The sequence below is a fragment of the Scyliorhinus torazame genome, chromosome 17 (assembly GCF_047496885.1).
Source record: "Scyliorhinus torazame isolate Kashiwa2021f chromosome 17, sScyTor2.1, whole genome shotgun sequence".
NCBI lineage: Eukaryota > Metazoa > Chordata > Chondrichthyes > Carcharhiniformes > Scyliorhinidae > Scyliorhinus > Scyliorhinus torazame.
Window position 1 is genome coordinate 50,827,242 of NC_092723.1, and position 19,407 is coordinate 50,846,648.

Sequence of the window (19,407 nt, forward strand, 5' to 3'; positions counted from 1 at the left end):
GGAAAATTCATCCCTAACCTCGCTTGTCACACCACAGCTCTCTGGCACCTTGTCGGGAAGACAACTGAATTCCAGTGGCTTCCCACCCACCAGCGTGAATGGGAGGAGCTCAAGGTCAAGCTTACCACCGCCCCGGTACTGCCGTTCTTCGATCCTGCACGGGAAACGAAGATCTCGACTGACGCCAGCCAATCCGGCATTGGGGCGGTCCTCCTGCAACAAGATGACACCTCATTATGGACCCCTGTCGCCCATGCGTCACGTGCCATGACCCCCACAGAGTAGCGCATTGTGCAAATTGAGAAGGAGTCCCTAGGCCTGTTGACTGGCGTTGACAAGCTCCACGACTATGTGTATTGCCTTCCCCAGTTCACTGTGGAGACCGACCATCGCCCGCTGGTTGGCATCATCCAAAAGGGCCTAAAGGACATGACCCCCTCGCCTCCAGCGCATTCTGCTCAAACTCCGGAGGTACGACTTCCAACTTGTATACACCCCGGGTAAGGACCTGAACATAGCAGACGTTCTGTCCAGGGCAGTCGACACTCCGTCCGACCCAGTCGGCCAAGTCGACGCACATGTAGCCTTCACTTCTGCCAATCTGCCGGCCACTGACGAACGCCTTGCCCACATTCGCCGTGAGACTGCGGCTGACCCCCTTCTGCAACATGTGATGCGCCACATTACGGACGGGTGGCTCAAGAGACAATGCCCACAGTTTTACAACATTCGGGACGACTTGGCAGTCGTGGATGATGTCCTCCTGAAGTTGGACTGCATCGTGATCCCACACAGCATGCACCGGCTTGTCTTAGAACAGCTGCATGAAGGCCATCTCGGCGTTGAGAAGTGCCGACGGAGGGCCCGAGAGGCTGTATACTGGACGGGGATAAATGAGGACATTGCCAACACTGTGCTCAATTGCCCCACCTGTCAAAGGTTCCAGCCGGCACAACCACGTGAGATCCTTCAGCCCCATGAGTTGGTCACGTTCCCCTGGTCGAAGGTGGGCGTGGACCTGTTCCATGCGCTCGGCAGGGACTACATCATCATCATCGACTACTATTCCAGCTATCCTGAGGTCATACGCCTGCACGACACCACGTCATCGGCTGTTATCCGGGCCTGTGAGGAGACCTTTGCTCGCCACGGCATTCCACTCACTGTGATTTCAGACAATGGCCCCTGCTTCGCGAGTCAGGAATGGTCTTCCTTCGCTAGTGCATACAACTTTGCACACGTGATGTCCAGTCTCCTGCACCCTCAGTCAAATGGCAAAGCAGAGAAGGACGTCCACATTGTAAAAAGGCTCCTCTGCAAGGCTGCTGATGCAGGATCTGACTTCTGCCTCGCCTTGCTGGCCTATCGCTCGGCCCCACTGTCCACGGGCCTATCGCCGGCCCAACTGCTTATGGGTCGCACCCTCAGGACCACTGTGCCGTCAATTCATGTCCCAGACCTCGCCCATGCTCCGGTACTTCGGCGGATGCAACAAGAGCAGGAGCAACACAAGGTGGCTCATGATGCTCGGGCGACTGATCTTCCTGCCCTGGTGCCTGGAGATCATGTCCGCATACATCTTCCGGAGAGTGGCTGGTCGGCAACCGCTGAGGTTCTTAGACAGGTGGCTTCCCGCTTGTTTCTGGTTCGTTTGCCTGATGGCTCCATTCGCCGCCGCAATCGGCGTGCCCTTCGTCTGGTTCCACGCTCACTACAAAATTCTGCACCGGTGCCACGCCCTCCTGTTGTCCCTGACATGGACTTTGTTGAGCTTCCGGATACCCTGCCTCCTCCTCACTCGACCGTGGCCCGGCCCATTCCTCAGCCGGTGGATCCTGAACCAGCCTTGAGGTGGTCAACCCGAATTCGTCGCTCACCCCAAAGACTTGATTTATAAACCTTACACTATTGGACTCACTGCCTTGTTCTGCCGTACTGTTTAAGAGATTTTCATCGTTTGTTAATAGCATTTGTTTCGTTCTTGGTGTAACATAGTTTTCCTCTGCACCTAGCACCTTCCCGTGTATGTAGCATAGCCACATGTACATATTGATGTAAATAATGCACACACATGATCAGACGCACTCACAACACTTTATTTATTCTCATGTAGGCACATATTCTTTGCGAAAAGGGGGGATGTCATGATATACATCAGCATATCATGGTGCAATCACACACACACTGACACATTGATGGACATACAGAAGGACCAACCAGCATACACAACATCGCAGCCAATCACCAGTGAGAGCACATGCACTATAAAGACAGGGGACACCAGAGTTCCCGCTCATTCTAGCAGCAGCCAGCTCAGAGCAGAGCTCACAGCCTGCCTCTCAGACATTCACCATGTGCTGAGTGCCTCACCTAGATAGTGATAGAACAGGGTCCACAGATAAGCTAGTAATGCACGAACCCAAGCTTACAGTGTGTTATTACAGTTGAGTTGTTAAAAAATAGAGTTACACCATCTCCAGCTGCGTTGACCTGTTTGTAGACCAGAACACCCAACACGACAATGATGATATAGACCTGCTTGCCATCAGCACACATAAGGAACCTGATATCACATGTCATTGATGGGCAGTATGTAGATGAGAAATAGGTACAGGCCAAGAATAGGTCTGTAGGGGATTCAAGAGATAACAGTGGGGAGGAGAGGGGGGAGCAGGAAGAAAAATAATTGCAGGAGAATTCTCTGGATAGATAAGAATGCAACCATAAGACGTAGGAGCAGAAATAGGCCTTTCGGCTCATTGAGTCTGCTCCACCATTCAATGAGGTCTTGACTGACCTGCTACGATAATCATCAACTCCACTTTCCCACCTTATCCCCATAACCCTGGATTCCCTTACTGATTACAAGTCTGGCGATCTCAGCCTTGAACATACAGAATGACCCAGCCTCAACAGCCCTCTGGGGTAAAGAATACCACAGATTTGCTGCCCTCTGAGAGAAGAAATTTCTCCTTGGGTTGTTTTAAATGGACAACCCCTTATTCTGAACCAGCTGAGGGTGGGTGACTAGGCAATAGAAAGAAGTGTTTCAGAAGGACATGTGATGAACCATGTCAAATAACGCAGGTAGGTTGAGAAGGCTGACCGTACGTTGGCTGGATAGCTGGTCATGATGCAGAGTGAGGCCAACACCACGCGTTCAATTCCCGCCTTCTCAACCATGCCCCTCTCCTAAGGTGTGCAGGCCCTCAGGTTAAATCACCACCAGTCAGCTCTCCCAGTCAAAGGGCAAAGTAGCCTATGGTCATCTGGGACAACACAGTCTTTACTTACATTTAGATTGATCATGCACCCCAGTCCCAGAGGATGTCATTTGTCACTTTGATTTCCCCCATTGTAATGTTGTAGAAGGGACAGAAGCCTGATTGGAGAGTTGCAGGAAAGGTGAGCATGGATTTGGGAGCAAACAACATGTTGAAAGACTTTGGAGAGGAAGGTTGGAGATGAGGCAGCTGTTGGCAAGGGCTAGTTTCGGAGATCATGACCCTGCACACATCAGCTCTGGACAGACACAAAATGACTCTCCAGGCAAGTGTTTCCAACTCTTCCAATGCCCCTTCCATTTTTTTCTTCACTGGTCCACCTGTTATGCTCCAATCAAATATGCTAGCTAAATTCATTGAAAGGGATATAGCTATACACTTGGCTTGGTAGAGTGACATTGAGTGCCCAGGTGTTTTTGTGCAGTGTACCCAAGTGAAGAGGCCAAACCACAAATTCTCTGAGGCAGGAAAAAGGGAAGAAGGTTCCCAACAAATTCCCATTACAAATTGCTGCAAATAGGGGTTTTTCAAGTCTTGATATGGAGCTGTTGATCAGTGCAAGTTTTGATGTAAGTGATGGTGTAATGAATAGATGGAGGGAAGAAAGGATGTGTTCGACAGATGTTAAACTGGGATAGACCGTCTGCTTCTCCATCTCCAGTTTCTTTATCCAAGTACCATCCTTAAATCTGAAGGGGCCAGCTCATTAAATGGAGAAGATGTATAGCTGCATGAGTTCTCTTTGAATATTTCCATCTCTTGTGTATGCACTATGTAAGTACACCTGCATTGTATGATTGACACTCATGGACAGTGGTATACAAAAATCCATGATTCTTGGACATATCTAAGGGTTTTGGAAAGGTGCTGACATGCACGTATTATGGAAGCAACTAGCAGGACCATGTCCCATCTGTACATCTCTTCTGGAGCTAGGAGGCTTGGGACTTGGCAGGAAATGCACCATGCCACCTAAATGGCATTGGGAAGCTAAAGACACAGCAATGAAATCAGTCTGTAGGAATAACATGTGTATTTTTCTATGCACATGCAATACGGTCACTTATGTAGTCACTCTGCGTAACGTCGTTGGGGACTTTTTAATGACACTGTATGGACATTCTCTGGGGAGTGCTGGTTACATGCTGCCAAACACAATACAATGTTTGAACACTCAGCAGCCACCTTGGGACAATGTCTTACTTATCCTGAGTTTTAAATGCTGCAAATGGATGTCTACTGCTTCATCATCAAAATGGGGTGCCTTCTGAAAACCTTTAGGTGCAGGGGACTGTATCATGACACAAACAAATCCCACGATATCTGGCTATCAGATTTGCCCTGACCGCCACACTCACGCACACACATACCCACACCCATGCATTATTTTCTCCCATTACACATGATAATGACTGCCAGACTTGTAGTAGGCTTGAGTAATGTCGTTGGCGGATTGTGGAAGGGGTGCTGGGGTGGACAGGGAGGTTGAAATGGACATTGCTCTGTGCAATTCACAGAGCCTTACCATTGCAATGAAGTAAGTGCTTTCTGTTGCAAAAGGTTGTCATCTACTGCAATCTTTGAAGCTTTGAACAACCAAATCCAGCATCACAGAGCCATTACTTCTTGCTCCATTTTGTGTTCTCTTCTACTCACTTTAATCTTGATGTGGAGATGCCGGCGTTGGATTGGGGTGAGCACAGTAAGAAGTTTTACAACACCAGGTTAAAGTCCAACCGGACCTGGGATTCATGTTGCATTACATTCATCCCCCACCATCTGGCCTGCGAAATCCTACCAACTGTCCTGGCTTGACACAATTCACACCTCTTTAACCTGGGGTTACCCCATCTCTGGATCTGTAAAGATTTAATCACCTGCTAATGCTCGCATTCCAAGCATTGCCTGGCATCTTTGAATCTGTCTATATATATGTTTCTGGAACATACCTCTTCATTCACCTGAGGAAGGAGCAGCGCTCCGAAAGCTAGTGACATCGAAACAAACCTGTTGGACTTTAACCTGGTGTTGTAAAACATCTTACTGCACTTTAATCTTGTTAGCGCTCTGATTGACCCACCATCTTAATTGATAGAGTCCTCTTGGTGCAGTATTGTGTGATGTTTTGTGCTATCAAATATGAAATATTTTCAGCTCATGTTCATCATTATTTTTATTTACAGGTTAACAGACAAAAACAATCTTCATACAGATTGCAAGGCTTCCCATTTGGCAGAGTAAAACCACAATGTCAAGCATTGAAAGGACAATATATCTCAATAAATAAAGTAGGCATCAGTAATTTACAATGCGTTATGCGAGACTTTCATGAAGTCATTCCTACAGTGAATATTGGTCATTTAATAAATAAGGAAAAAAATTAAGACTGAGAAGTGCATTATGAATAATGAATCTGTTCTCTAGATCATTATAATACAGTCCTTCTCATGAAAATACATCCATTTTGAGTCATGATTGTCATTTGGTTGAATTGACGTGTATTCTGTGATGGATGCAGACACAAAATCAATCCTGTCCCATTCAGCATTGTTTGGTTGCAGGTCAAGATGTGTTCATCGCTTTTGCATATCAATGATACCTAGGGACAAAAGAAATATGTTACACAATGTAAGCTGGACATCAAACAGGAATTTATGGGAGTATGGGGAAACATTTGGAGTTAATTTATATTATTTCAATAGTTATGTTCGCAACATTGAGAATCCAAAGACAAATAAACCAGTCTGGACCAGAAAAGCTCAATATAACCTGAAAGGGTGTCACAGACATGCTATTAAACAAGGAAATTACAGATATTTTTCCCCTCACCAGTTTTCTTCCCTTCCTATTCCTCCTGCAGCCATTGGCTCATTGTTGGAATATGGTCCCATATGCATTCATGCACCCTTTAATAGGAGCCGGTTTAGCTCACTGGCCGGGCTGCTGGTTGGTGATGCAGAGCAAGGCCAATAGTGCCGGTTCAATTCTGGCTGTGGTTATTCATGAATAACCATGAATAAGCCTCCTCAACCTTGTCCCTTGCCTGAGGTATGGTGATCCTCAGGTTAAATCACCACCAATCAGCTCTCCCCCTCAAAGGGGAAAGCAGCCTATGATCATCTGGGACTATGGCGATTTTACTTTACTTCGTAACTCAGCCAAGTACGCCATCATTAACGTATATGTGGCGGCACGATGGTTAGCACTACTGCCTCAAAGTGCTAGAGACCTGGGTTCAGTTCTGGGCTCGGGGGACTGTCTATCTGGAGTTTGCACATTCTCCCCATGTCTGCTTGGGTTTCGTCCGGCTACTCCAGGTTAGGTGGATTGGCCATGCTAAAATTGCCCGTTAGTGTTCAAAGATGTGCAGGTTAAGTGGGATTATCGGGATAGGGCAGGTGAGTAGGGTGCTCCTTCAGAGGGTCAGTGCAGACTCAATGAGCCAAATGGCCTTCTTCTGCACTGAAGCGATTCTATAATTCTATTCCATGCTTCAGTGATCAGCAGCAGTAGTATGTATTCAAGCATCAAATTCAATATAATACAAGGTTATTATGTATTTTGATTTATGCTGAAACACATAATTTACATCACCAGATCAGATACACTGGATGGGATTCTCTGTATCTGAGACTAGGGGCTGGATTCTCTGATTTTGAGGCTATGTCCGGAGCATGTGTCTAGTCTTACGATGAAAAAGGTGCCGCGCCCCTGCACCGATGCTCCGCCAGGTGGGGGGCCAACTGCCGACCACCCCGACCCCACAGCCCACCTCCTGATCACCCTCCACTACTCCACCAGGCCTCGACAGAAGCCCCCCGGCCAGTGGCACAACTGTCAGCAAATTATGGTGATGTTGGGACACCTTCTGTACCCCTTCTCTCTCCCTCAGCAACCACCATGCCCCTTTCTCGATTTTTAAAGGCACAAGTGAACCGCACCATCGGGAACTCGGCCCATCGGAGGCGGAGAATCGCGGAGGCCCCGGAGAATACGGGTCAGGACCGCTAATGATATGCAAACGGTGTCTACTGTACATGCATTCCGGAACACATTGACACTGCTGTCGAGGTGCTGGAGCATTGCGATTTGGCATCAAATCGGCGACTGCTGTGTTTTCGGCATTGGAACCGATTCTCCGCCCAATCGCCTTTCCCGAATTTGACGTCTTATATATCTTATTATCTTTTGGCAAGCTGGTGGAAAGGTTTGGGCAGCACGGTAGCATAGTGGTTAGCATAGTTGCTTCACAGCTTCAGAGACCCAGGTTCAATTCCCGGCTTGGGTCACTGTCTGTGTGGAGTCTGCTCGTTCTCCCCGTGTGTGCGTGGATTTCCTCCAGGTGCTCCGGTTGTCTCCCACAGTCCAAAGATGTGCGGGTTAGGTGGATTGGCCATGTTAAATTGCCCTTAGTGTCCAAAAAGGTTAAGTGGGGGTCACTGGGTTATGGGGATAGGGTAGATACATGGGCTTGAGTCGGGTGCTCTTTGTAAGGGCCAGTGCAGACTCAATGGGCCGAATGACCTCCATCCGCGCTGTAAATTCTATGTCTATGACTATAGTGCTGATAGTAGTGATATCAATGAACTAGCTTTCAATGGCCCACAATAATTCTCTGGGGATATGGGCTCACATCCCATCACTGCAGCTGGTCAATTCAATTCATTCAATCTGGAATGGAAAGATACAACTATCATTTGTTGTAACCAACGCAGTTCACTAATGCCCGTTGGCGATGGAAACCTGCCGTCCTTTCCTGCTCTGGCCTACATACCCACACCCATAGCCACCCTCTGAAATGGCCCAGCAAGCCACTTAGTGGACAGGCAGCTAGGGCTGGCCTTGCCAGTGATGGCCAAATGCCATGAACAAATTTTCAAAAGAAACTGGAGTTACCACTGCCTCATTTTAATAATAATAATCTTTTATTGTCATAAGTATGAAGTTACTGTGAAAAGCCCCTAGTCGCCGCATTCCGGCGCCTGTTTGGGTAAGCTGGGACGGGAATTGAACCCGCGCTACATGCCTTGTTCTGCATCACAAACCAGCTGTCTAGCCCATTTTGGTAAAGAACCTGTACTTCCAAAGTGATAAGTCTTTGAGGCTACAGTACGAGCGCAGAGCATGGTTTGTGGTGAAAGTAAATCGGCTAATCAGGGTTATGCTGTAATGTCAGAGCCCTCTCTGTAAACCACATTGATTATTAGCAAGACTACACTCACAGCAGGTCCTCAAGGGATCACCCTAATTGCTTGTTTTATGTCAACAAATCTCTGGTGAGGCTTCTCCTTGTCTTCACAACGACCTACATTCAACTATTCCATGGTATCAATCCAAGCTAATAAATATTAATGCAAGTGCAGTGAAGTCCTATTAAGTTCAGTATGACAGAAATTTTAAAACCGTTGAGTGCATGCATAATCATGGTTAAATATGAACTATCAATGCTTCCAATATTAAGCATGTGGGATGAAAGTATAGTAACACATTGATTGTAAAGGATGACACTGGTGTACTTTTTTCATGTCAGCCCTGTATTGTTTTGACATATTTAGTTTCTTTTCACCTTATTAATGTATTAAGTTTAGAAATGATACAGATCAAGACACAAAAAATTCATATTAGCACATTCAGGTTTCGCTGTATGCAAACAACAATGAAGCAAGAGCCCTTGGTTTGAAAGCTTAATGTTTTGCTGGCAGACATTGTGCTCTGGTCATATCAGATGTGTAATAGGCAAGGCAACTTGTGAATAAATCATTCAGCTAGTATTATTTTGAATGTGTTTTTGAATGCTCACATAGCAGGGTGATCAATGATAGTTCAGGGAATCAATTTCCCTCCCCTTTCACTCCCATTTGTCATCCAGGGGCAGCAGAAACCAAACTCAGATCAGATACAGAAAGGCTAGCTGCATTGATTGATCTCCTATACATCCCGAATAAGGCACTTCACGCCCCGTCTCAGCAAAGCTCCGACTGAACCATAGTAACAGTTTTGTTACTCATGCAAAATTCAAAGCTGGGTTGTCAAAATTGTATCAATATTGCATCTCCATAAAGGCTGAATTGTGTTTCTGATGGAGGTATGGACAATAAAATATTGAAATGAGTAAGTTCTGGATGTAACTTAGAACTTCCAATAATATACTTGAAATATTACTTTATATAACTGTGCCCTCTTATTAACCTAAGAATTATTGTTGCCACAATCCGTAGATAAGCCTTGATGTATTAATTTCTCATTTGTGTCCCATATTTTAACATAGTTGTTAACTTGTTTATTTTAACATAAGTAAATGTCTCCAGGATAATGGAGAATATTTAACAAACACACAAGGCATTCTTCCCAGTAGCATCAATAGGAATTTGTAGGCTCATTTTCTTTAATATATAAAATGATTATCCTCCTGGTAACAACGCTAGAAATGTCGGCTATTCTAGTGAAATTAAATCAATCCTAAATTATGTTGAATACAGCAGCGCTTTGTAACAGTTATTACTGGTTTAACAGCCTATGATTTACATTAGATTGCATGGCAATTTCAATACTGTAAACTACATTCAGGGAATTGAACCAAAACCTGTTTCATATGGAATTCTTAAAGAAACACTGCCAACTGAAACTTCAGGCTTGTGTGTTAGGATATTGCTGGACACACTAAACAGCATTTAGTCTGGAACATCAAAGGTAAGGGGAAAATGCAATTGCTAAATAATATTTTCGATAACTTGTTTACATTAGGTTTTATTTGCTATCAGTATTGCACACCACCAACTCAATACTTGCTCCACATAATGAGGTATGGCTTGGGGCACCAGTAAACCTTCAAGAACCTGGGCCACAGCGAAAATAGTGGCAAATCTATAAAAGCCATTGTGCACCTCCCACCTACACACAGATTATTTATTTTCATCATGCATAATACTGATGAATGAAATTTGAGTATGATTCATGCTGGGAAATATAATTATGATGTTAATATTGCCAATCTGTTTCCATGTTCAGCCACATTCAAAGCAATCCATTCCCAGCAACGAGGCTGGGGACATACCCATCGTGGTTGCCATTATTCAGATCTCAATGAAGCTGACCCATCCTAAACGCCGTTTTACAAGTTTCAATGAAAAGGTCCTCCAAGGTTCTTTCTAGTAATGTAAAAGTACAATATGACTAAAAGCCATTATGACACACAATGTCAATAACACATAATTGCAGGGAGGAACTCTAAGCACTATTGCAGGATAATTTATGGGTGTGTACCCCACCAACAATTGACAAAGAAACCAGTTAGTACTAATTTAATAGTATTATTTGATTGATTTAAGTGCTGAAGAAGCTATTGTACACAACATCAAAGACATTATCTTGCAATTATGCAATCTGCCCAAAATTAAATGATGTAGAACTGGTGGCTTTCTGTTTATAGTAAAAGTTATTTGTCCTGGAATAATTTGGCTCCAACTGCATGTGTGAAAGTTACACCTGTTTTTTTCTGCTTGTTCATGTCTCATGGACAATGGGGGTTATTTCTCCTTTTGACATTGATGTTTAATAAGGATAGGATCAGGTCTGAACATGGTGGTTCACACAGCACTCATGAACAGCTTGAAGGCGATGGAAACTTTTATATTCTTGAGGCTCATGCTGCACCTTCAGTACGCCATGTCTAATGTGGGCTGACTGCAAAATAATCAAGACAGGCTTGTTTTGGCTGACCACAAGGAAGGTACAGAACACATGCAATAACCTTCAATGGTGTTAGCAGTGATCTCAACATCTGTACCACGTTATAACTAGTGTCTCAGTGCATTCATTAGGGACTAGCCACTTGGGTGAGATATTGAAGGGCTGATTCCACAATGGAACAATTGTGCAGAATGACATGGTGTCTTGAGATGTAGCTAAAATGTTGGGAGCATGTGAACTTTGTTTATTCTCAGTTAAACATAAGCTGCTCCTTCGGTTTAATTAGCAAATCTTCAACAGACAAGGTACACGTCTAGATCTGTTTAAATAATGCCCTAGGTATTACAGATAAAGGTGCATCTGTAACCCTATACATGTGCAAAATAATTTAAATATACGTAATTTACTTTGATTCTTCATTATGGGTTTCCCTGAACTCTTAGAAGGCAAAGTTACTCATTACCTTGGAAAAAAGCCTTTCAAGAAGTGTCTAAAAAAACAGCTTAATTGGTGATCAGTTCTGATGGAAGGTCATAAGATTGAATCATAAATGTTCCTTCTCTTTCTACAGATGCTGCCAGATTTGCCTTTTCCAGCTTTCTGTTTTTGTTTCAGATCTTCCAGCATCTGTAGCATTTCACTATTACGACTCTGTGAAACTGGTGAAAACTGAGCCAAGAACAACAGAATATGGGATTCTGCATACCAGTCACTCGATGCAAAATGCACAATTTGTTCCAACATTTATCCATGTGAATTAATGGTTTCAAATGTAGGAAAAGAGTATGAGGCACTTGCATAGGTTACAGCAGTTACTGCTTTTAGAAATGGTTTTCCTATCATTTGAATTGTATATTATTATCACTATTCTTCCAAATATTAAAAGAAATTGATGTGTTGAATGCATCCAATGTGATATTCATAATAAATATATTAGCATGCTGGTAGAAAATTATTCTCTTCAATTTTTTACTTAAAACGTTAACTTGTTCTTATAATTAATTCAGCAGCTTTGTTTAAATAGCAGAGGAGGTTCATATCAGTATATTAAATAAAAGTCTAAATTTATATGGCACATGTCACATCCTTACGATGTCTCAGCACACTTCATTGTGAAGGAATTATATTTGGAAGTTTACACAGCAGCCACTTTCTGCACATCAATGTTCGGCAAGCAACAATGAAATGAATAAACGATGAACCTGTCTGTTCCTAATATCGCGTGGCACAATTATAAAGTAAGCATCTTTTAAAGTGTAAAATCTTATTACACCATTGCATAAACAATTGAAATTAGAAACCTACATACCTGTCGCTATTAAAAAAGTATATTTACAGAGTAAAGAAATTTATCAATATTTGTTACCCAGTGCTTTATTTAAATGTGAAATATTGGGAGCAAGTATTACTTAAAACATTTTCATCGAATTAGGGGATTTAGATGATGGCAGGACATATTTGATTGCAATTAAAGTGAGTATGAATATTATATGAACCAAATGTTACAAAGCAGTCTTATGATCAATTGTCGAACATCCAATTTTGGATGGAGCATATATTCCCTCCAATTAAAGGTATTTTGTCCCTCTCGCAAAGTTTGTTCCTGTCCATCATTTCTATGTTGGGCAACTTCTTTTTATTCTTTTGTGGGACGTGGATGTCGCTGGCCAGGACAGCATTTGTCGCCCATCCTAATTACCTTTGAACTGAGTGGCTTGCTAGGCCATTTGCAGGGGGCAAGTAATAACTATGTTGCTGTGGATCTGGAGTCAAATAAAGTCCACACCAGGGGTAAAGACAGCAGATTATCTGCCCTAAAGGACATAAGTGAACAATTTAGGATTTTCATCACAATTGATGCAAATTTTATGGGCACCATTACTGGGATTAGCTTTTAATTCCATATTTTAGTAACTGAACTTGAATTCCATCAGGACTAATACTGGGATTTTAACCTGTAATTCCATGGGATTCGCCTGGATTACTAGTCCAGTGGCATTACCACTAAGCCCCCATCACCCCAACTGTCTTAAACTGAGCAAAAGCATTCACAACCCGCGTATTGTATTTGACCCTGAGATGAGATTATAACTGCGCATCAGCATCACCACCATGACTGCCTCCTTCCACCTCTGTCACATAGCTGAATGTCAGCCCTGCTTCATCTGCTGCTGAAATCCTCACCTATGCTATCGTAGCTCCTAATATTCCCATGTTCTTCTGGCTGGCCTCCCATCTTCCCCTGGACATCAGCTGGTTCTCATCCGAAAGTCTGCAACCCAAAAACTTGTCCCCCAATAATTCCTGTGCCTGCTGATCTTCAGTGATACCCTGCCTGCCAAGATCTCAATTTCAAAATCCTCATTGTTTTCAAATCTCTCCATAGCCTTGCCCCTCCCTATATCTGTGGCCACTCTCACTTGCAAGCCTTGAGATCTCTGTGCTGCTTTCATTCTAGACTGCTGCACATCCTTGGTTTTAAGCTCTCCACCACTGGTGGCCAGGCTGCCTTTGGCCCTACGCTCTGAATTCCCTCCTTAAACCTCCTGTCTCTCTCTCCTCTCTTGATTTATTTATTATAAATTTTGTGTGCCCAATTCGTTTTTTTTTTCAATTAAGTGGCAATTTAGTGTGGCCAATCCAACTAACCTGCACATCTTTGGGTTGTGGGGGCGAAACCCACGCAAACACGGGGAGAATGTGCAAACTCCACACGGACAGTGACCCAGAGCTGTGATCGAACCTGGGACCTCGGCGCCGTGAGGCAGGAATGCAACCTCCTCTTTTTATGATGATCCAAAATGCCTAGGTCTTTGATCAAACCTTTGGTCACCTGCCCTGACATCGCCTTCTGTAGCTGAGTGTCAAATATATTTTCAATGCCACTTTTAAGTGCCTTGAGCTGTCATATTACATTATGCTGTGTAAATGTTAATTTTTGTTATTATTGGCAATGTACACTGAAAGTTTTTTTTTTCCATCCCTGTCCAATGCATTTGGGATCCAGGACTGATCCTGCACCAGAAACCTGAGAGGCTAGACAACACGGTAGCACAAGTGGGCAGCACGGTAGCACAAGTGGATAGCACTGTGGCTTCACAGCGCCAGGGTCCCTGGTTCGATTCCCCGCTGGGTCACTGTCTGTGCGGAGGCTGCACGTTCTCCCTGTGTCTGCGTGAGTTTCCTCTGGGCGCTCCGGTTTCCTCCCACTGTCCAAAAACATGCAGGTTAGGTGGATTGGCCATGATAAATTGCCCTTAGTGACCAAAAAGGTTAGGAGGGGTTATTGGGTTACGGGTATAGGGTGGAAGTGAGGGCTTAAGTGGGTCAGTGCAATCTCGAATGGCCTCCTTCTGCACTGTATGTTCTATGTAACTGTGGGGCAGCACGGTAGCCTTGTGGATAGCACAATTGCTTCACAGCTCCAGGGCCCAGGTTTGATTCCGGCTTGGGTTACTGTCTGTGCGGAGTCTGCAAATCCTCCCCGTGTGTGCGTGGGTTTCCTCCGGGTGCTCCGGTTTCCTCCCACAGTCCAAAGATGTGCAGGTTAGGTGGATTGGCCGTGATAAATTGCCCTTAGCGTCCAAAATTGCCCTTAGTGTTGGGTGTGGTTACTGGGTTATGGGGATAGGGTGGTGGTGTTGACCTTGGGTAGGGTGCTCTTTCCAAGAGCCGGTGCAGACTCGATGGGCCGAATGGCCTCCTTCTGCACTGTAAATTCTATGATAATCTATGACCATGCCTTTATCAGTGATTGCAGTCAGGACTTTCAAAAACTGGTACCAGTGATCCACAGAATCCCTATGGTGCAGAAGGAGGCCATTCAGCCCACCGAGTCGGTACCCACCCTATGAAAGAACATCAAATAAAAAAACCTTCCCGAATATGAGTGGTTTCAGGAATATGATGCTTACATCGATTCAAATGGTTCTGACTAGGTTGTTTACAAATATTTTTGGTATTTCTTTACCGGGAAGAGACATGTTTCCAGACCTGTGGTACTTACTGCTTTCTGGCTGTCATTCAACTGGCCCAAAGCGGCAGTTATTTTTTTGCTGTGCATAATTGTTGTGCTTGTTTTTATTAGAATGATGCCCATTCCATTTGTGTGAAACAAAAATCTTGAAAGAGAAAATTGCCCCCACCCCAGAGTAACGAAATGCCACGTTGTTTCTAATTATTGACTGAGAGATATAGACTAAATTCCGACTCATGGATATTGAGACAATAAATGGATACAATTGGAAGCTCCTGTTGGTGTCCTGTGTGAATGAGTTGCTCAGTGGGGGGAATGGCGAAAGATAAGGGGTTACATTCAATTGTCAGCAACCAGCGGGCGTAATGATCGCCTGTTGATCAAGTTCACTTGCACATTCAGCTCCCAGCAGCTTGTTTCCATTAGAGGGAAACGGAGTGGGTTTGGTGGGAAACACAGCAGCCGAGTGAGAAAGTAAGAAGTGGTGGGCGGGGGGGGGGGGGAGACAGCCATCCAGGATCTCACTCACCTCCGTGTCTTTGGATCAGGACATTGTGCTGATGGCTGTGGCCGTGCAGATGTGGGCCAGCTGTCTGGATTTCACCGACTGGATCGCCTGGCGGTTCTTAAACTGCACCATCCCCAGGGTGATCTCCGCATTCCACGTCGTGTCTTCCAGGCACCTGAAGTCAATTTCCTTGCTGTCGGCCATCACGATGGTGAAATAGACATATCTGCCTTTCCTCTCCACGCAGTCCACCGTCTTCATGTTGTCAAAGGGCAGCACCTTGCATTTGGAGCGGCTCGCCTTTGGGTCGTAGATGCACAGTCCCTCGTCCGTCAGCACGCAGCTTTTCCTCTTCCACAGCTGCAGCAAGCCGTCGCTCCTTTTCTCCAGCAGCCCTTCCTTTAGGACTGTTTGGCCATTCATCGCGGGCACGCTTGCTCGATCCTCACTCACTCTCTCCCTTTCAATGCAAATATTTGTTGTGCTCAGAACTTGGGGTCGTGGAGCTTTCTAGTTCATTTCTCTATGTCTCTCTCGCTCTCCTCCAACCTGTGCGCTAGTTCGCTTTCCCGGGATCTGTTGCAACATGCCCAGATGGCTTTTTATTCATTTCTGCATCTCTTCGCCCAACCCCCCCCCCCCCCCCCTGACGTTCACTCAGATCAAAGGCAATCCTCCCACGTCGCACTGACTCATTAAGGAAGCGATAGGCAGACTGGGGAAAATACCCGTGCGACTGCGGGCTTGGCAACATTGTTATGTCGTGGTATGTTTCTCAAATATATATAAATCTTTAACGTTAACCCCCCCTCTCCCCACACACACTAACTCCGCAGCATTTGAAAACCACGTCAAAATCCCCGATATTTGCAAAATGAAACGCGGTGACATTACATCTGGGTTGATAGTTTTGACTTAGATGTGTGTCTCGCCACTTTTAGGAGGAATTTTGCAATCGTGCAAACTATTCCTTCCACCAGCCTCTCTCAATTAGCCCAAACCCAATAGTTAGCACGGATTATTTGAGCTGCTGCTGTCAAATATGATTTTGCATGTATCTTTTCATGCTGGTAGACTGTCCATACCTCTCCATCTGGGAGGGGGCAGACGTTTTACCCTCCCTCACCCCTGCACCTCCCCCCAACACCCTGCCGCCTGTCTTGCTGCTGTTCATCTATTTGGGAGGTTTATTCATTAATTGGGGGTTGGGCTTCATTCACTGACTCTCCCGAATTAATCATTCCCTGAGTTTGTGAGAGGGAAAGTGTGTGCGTGTGTCCCAAAAAAGGTCCAGGAGCCAGTGTTCGCCCTTGTTCCCCCGGGTGGTAAAATGAGACTTAACTCAGCGGCGCCCCTCGCTTTCAGGATGATTACTCTTTTTTGTTGGATTTTCAAATCAAATATTTACTGGCAAGGTACATTTCTTGTTACAAAACACGACTAATACAGTTGTTATTGTGGTTCAAGTGCCAAGTTGTTTCATCCAAGTTGGCTTCCATCTTTCAAAGTAATTGACATATCATTGGTCCTAATCTTCCCAGTGTCACAATGCTACACTCCTCAGCTTCTTAGGATTGTCGACACCTATAATGGTGCAGGACTGGGAAACCACCCCCAGCATGTTGGCGTCTGTGATAATCCTCCCCAATACCTGCCCACACGCCTGCCCTTCGATCGTTTTCTCTCCCCCATGGTGATTTCTGCACTTCTGTTGATCTCTCTTGTGAGATTTTATTCATTGTCTAGCGTTTTGGCGACTGCTTTCTGTAAACAACCATGTCGCTTGAGACCGTGACTTCCCACTGGGTAAATTCGTCACTCAAATATGAAGGCAATACTCAAACAAGCGTTACACGCACATTTCCGCGGATGCTGGAGTCTGAAACAAAAACTGAAATTGGTGGAAAATCTCAGCAGGTCTGACAGCATCTATGGATAGGGACAGAGCAAAAGTTTCGAGTCTCGGTGACTTCAGAGCACAGCTCTGCATTCAGCATTCCCTCTGCCGATGACTCATCCAGACTTGCAACATCGGGCGCGATTTAACGGAAATGTTTCCATGTGTGGTAGCAAGCGGGAACTGCCGCGAGCTTCCCAGCGCTCGATGTCACTGGATCAAACCTTAATTGGACCACTTAACGAGGCCCTACGGGCTTCACGCGCAAATGATGGTCCCGCCGTCTTATTTGCTGGGACCGTACTGCCAGCACCTTGCCAACAAGGAGAGCAGCACTTTCACCAATCTGCAGAGTGAACCCCACAAAGCCTGCAGCCATGTCACCCAGCTCCAGAATTCGGGGATGCCGACCTGGTCAGATTGTTAGAAGTGGTCTAGTGCAGACGGGTTGCCCTGTTCCCCCAGGGGGCACAGAGGGTCAGCCATAGGGCAGCCAGTGTCAACTGGGAGAAGGCAGCAGCGATGCCAGCATGAGGGAGCATCACCATGAGGACCGGCACCCAGTGCCGCAAGATGATCAACGATCTCCACCGGGCCGCATGGGTGGGTTGGCACCGGCCCCCTGGCACTGGCCCCGCCTGCCACCCCCGCAATGTCTATTAGCCTGGCACCGCCCCCACCCAGCACCATACCATGCCCCGGCCCACCCATGTCTAGCAGAGCTGCCCACACCGGCCCCCATCCCCCTCAAAAATGAGAGTCGTAAAATCATGCCTGTCAGCTCTGGTCTCTCTCCACAGAGACAGAAACAGCAGTCACAGATTATGGGGTTTCTGAGCTATTTTGTTTGGTGTAGTGCCTAATGCAAGGATATACATTCGAGCAATATTCATTAGGAAGATTTCTGGTTATTGAAGGGTATCAGTTCATGATTCCATTTACTGGACAAATGATTTGCATTTATATAGCATTTTTCCAGGAGCTCAAGCCATTCCTCAGCAATTTACAATGTAGTTTTGATCTGTAGCCACACTGTTACAATGTCAAAATACTCCACTGGATTACCCTAACTTTAAATATACTAAAGGCACCGTTATAACGCTGAGACCAATATCAGTTTTCTAATGCCACAGAATGGCTTGGATCTGACAGACACAAGTGACTTTGTGTCTGAGTTGTTACACAATATACACTCATTCAAAGTCACTTTTGACCAATTAAACATGTGGATAATAGCTGGCCTATATATATAAGACAATAAGAAATAGAGCAGAAGTAAGCCATTTGGCCCCTCGAGCCTGCTCCAATGTGCAATAAGATCATGGCTGTTCTGATTGGGGCTTTGGCCCCACTTTCCTGCCTGCCCACCAAAACCCTTGACTCTCTTGTTGATCAAAAATCGAACCCAGCCTCGGATATATAACATATGCTATTTGGGATTCATGTGTGCAACCACCTAGTATTTACTAGTCACAAAGCCTTAATGTTCAGAGATAGCGACTCGATGGGTGGAATGGCTTCTTGTGTGCAGTCAATCTCCAACTAAGACAAGAATCATATTAAAAGGATTACCAAGTAAATAATTAACTGAGCTAGGCAGATCAATGAGGTTGCTGTCTTTAATATAACCTGTTCATAGATATACAGGATATAATTTCAAATTTTGCAGATGATACGCAAATCAGGAATATTGTAAACAATGAGGATGATAGCACCAGACCTCAGGTAGAGCAGACAGGCAGGAAATTGACAGCTTCACTGATTATCCCAGGATGTAAAGGTAATCATCAGTTTCCTTTCTCTATTGTCAACAGCCATCTTAAACACCGATCATCCTCTACCACCACCAACAAGAACAAGGACAATTTGTATTTATAAAGCACCTTTAACATAGTGAAACATCCCAAGGCGTTTCACAGAGGAATTACAAATTAGGCGTAACACAGACGCACAAAACGAGAGGTTAGGTGAGATGACCAAAAGCTTTGTTGAAGAGTTGGTTTTAAGAAGTGTCTTAGTGGAGGAAATGCAATTGAACTTAGTCTATGGATGG

The 19,407-nt window shown here is 45.0% G+C and overlaps 1 protein-coding gene across 1 annotated transcript; it reads right to left on the reverse strand.

The window, feature by feature from the left end:
- Positions 1–5,439: 5,439 nt before the first annotated feature.
- On the reverse strand, positions 5,440–16,059 carry LOC140393871 (pleckstrin homology-like domain family A member 2). The gene is made up of 2 exons (XM_072480421.1): positions 15,479–16,059; positions 5,440–5,883 (listed from the first exon to the last, which is right to left on the reverse strand). The coding sequence occupies exon 1, from the start codon at positions 15,878–15,880 to the stop codon at positions 15,494–15,496; it is 387 nt and encodes a 128-aa protein (XP_072336522.1). The 5' UTR covers positions 15,881–16,059; the 3' UTR covers positions 5,440–5,883; positions 15,479–15,493.
- Between the last annotated feature and the right edge of the window lie 3,348 nt (positions 16,060–19,407).

Bases quoted from the DNA above. Each gene is read 5' to 3' on its own strand.
- LOC140393871 (XM_072480421.1), bottom strand. From the start codon at position 15,880: ATGAATGGCCAAACAGTCCTAAAGGAAGGGCTGCTGGAGAAAAGGAGC.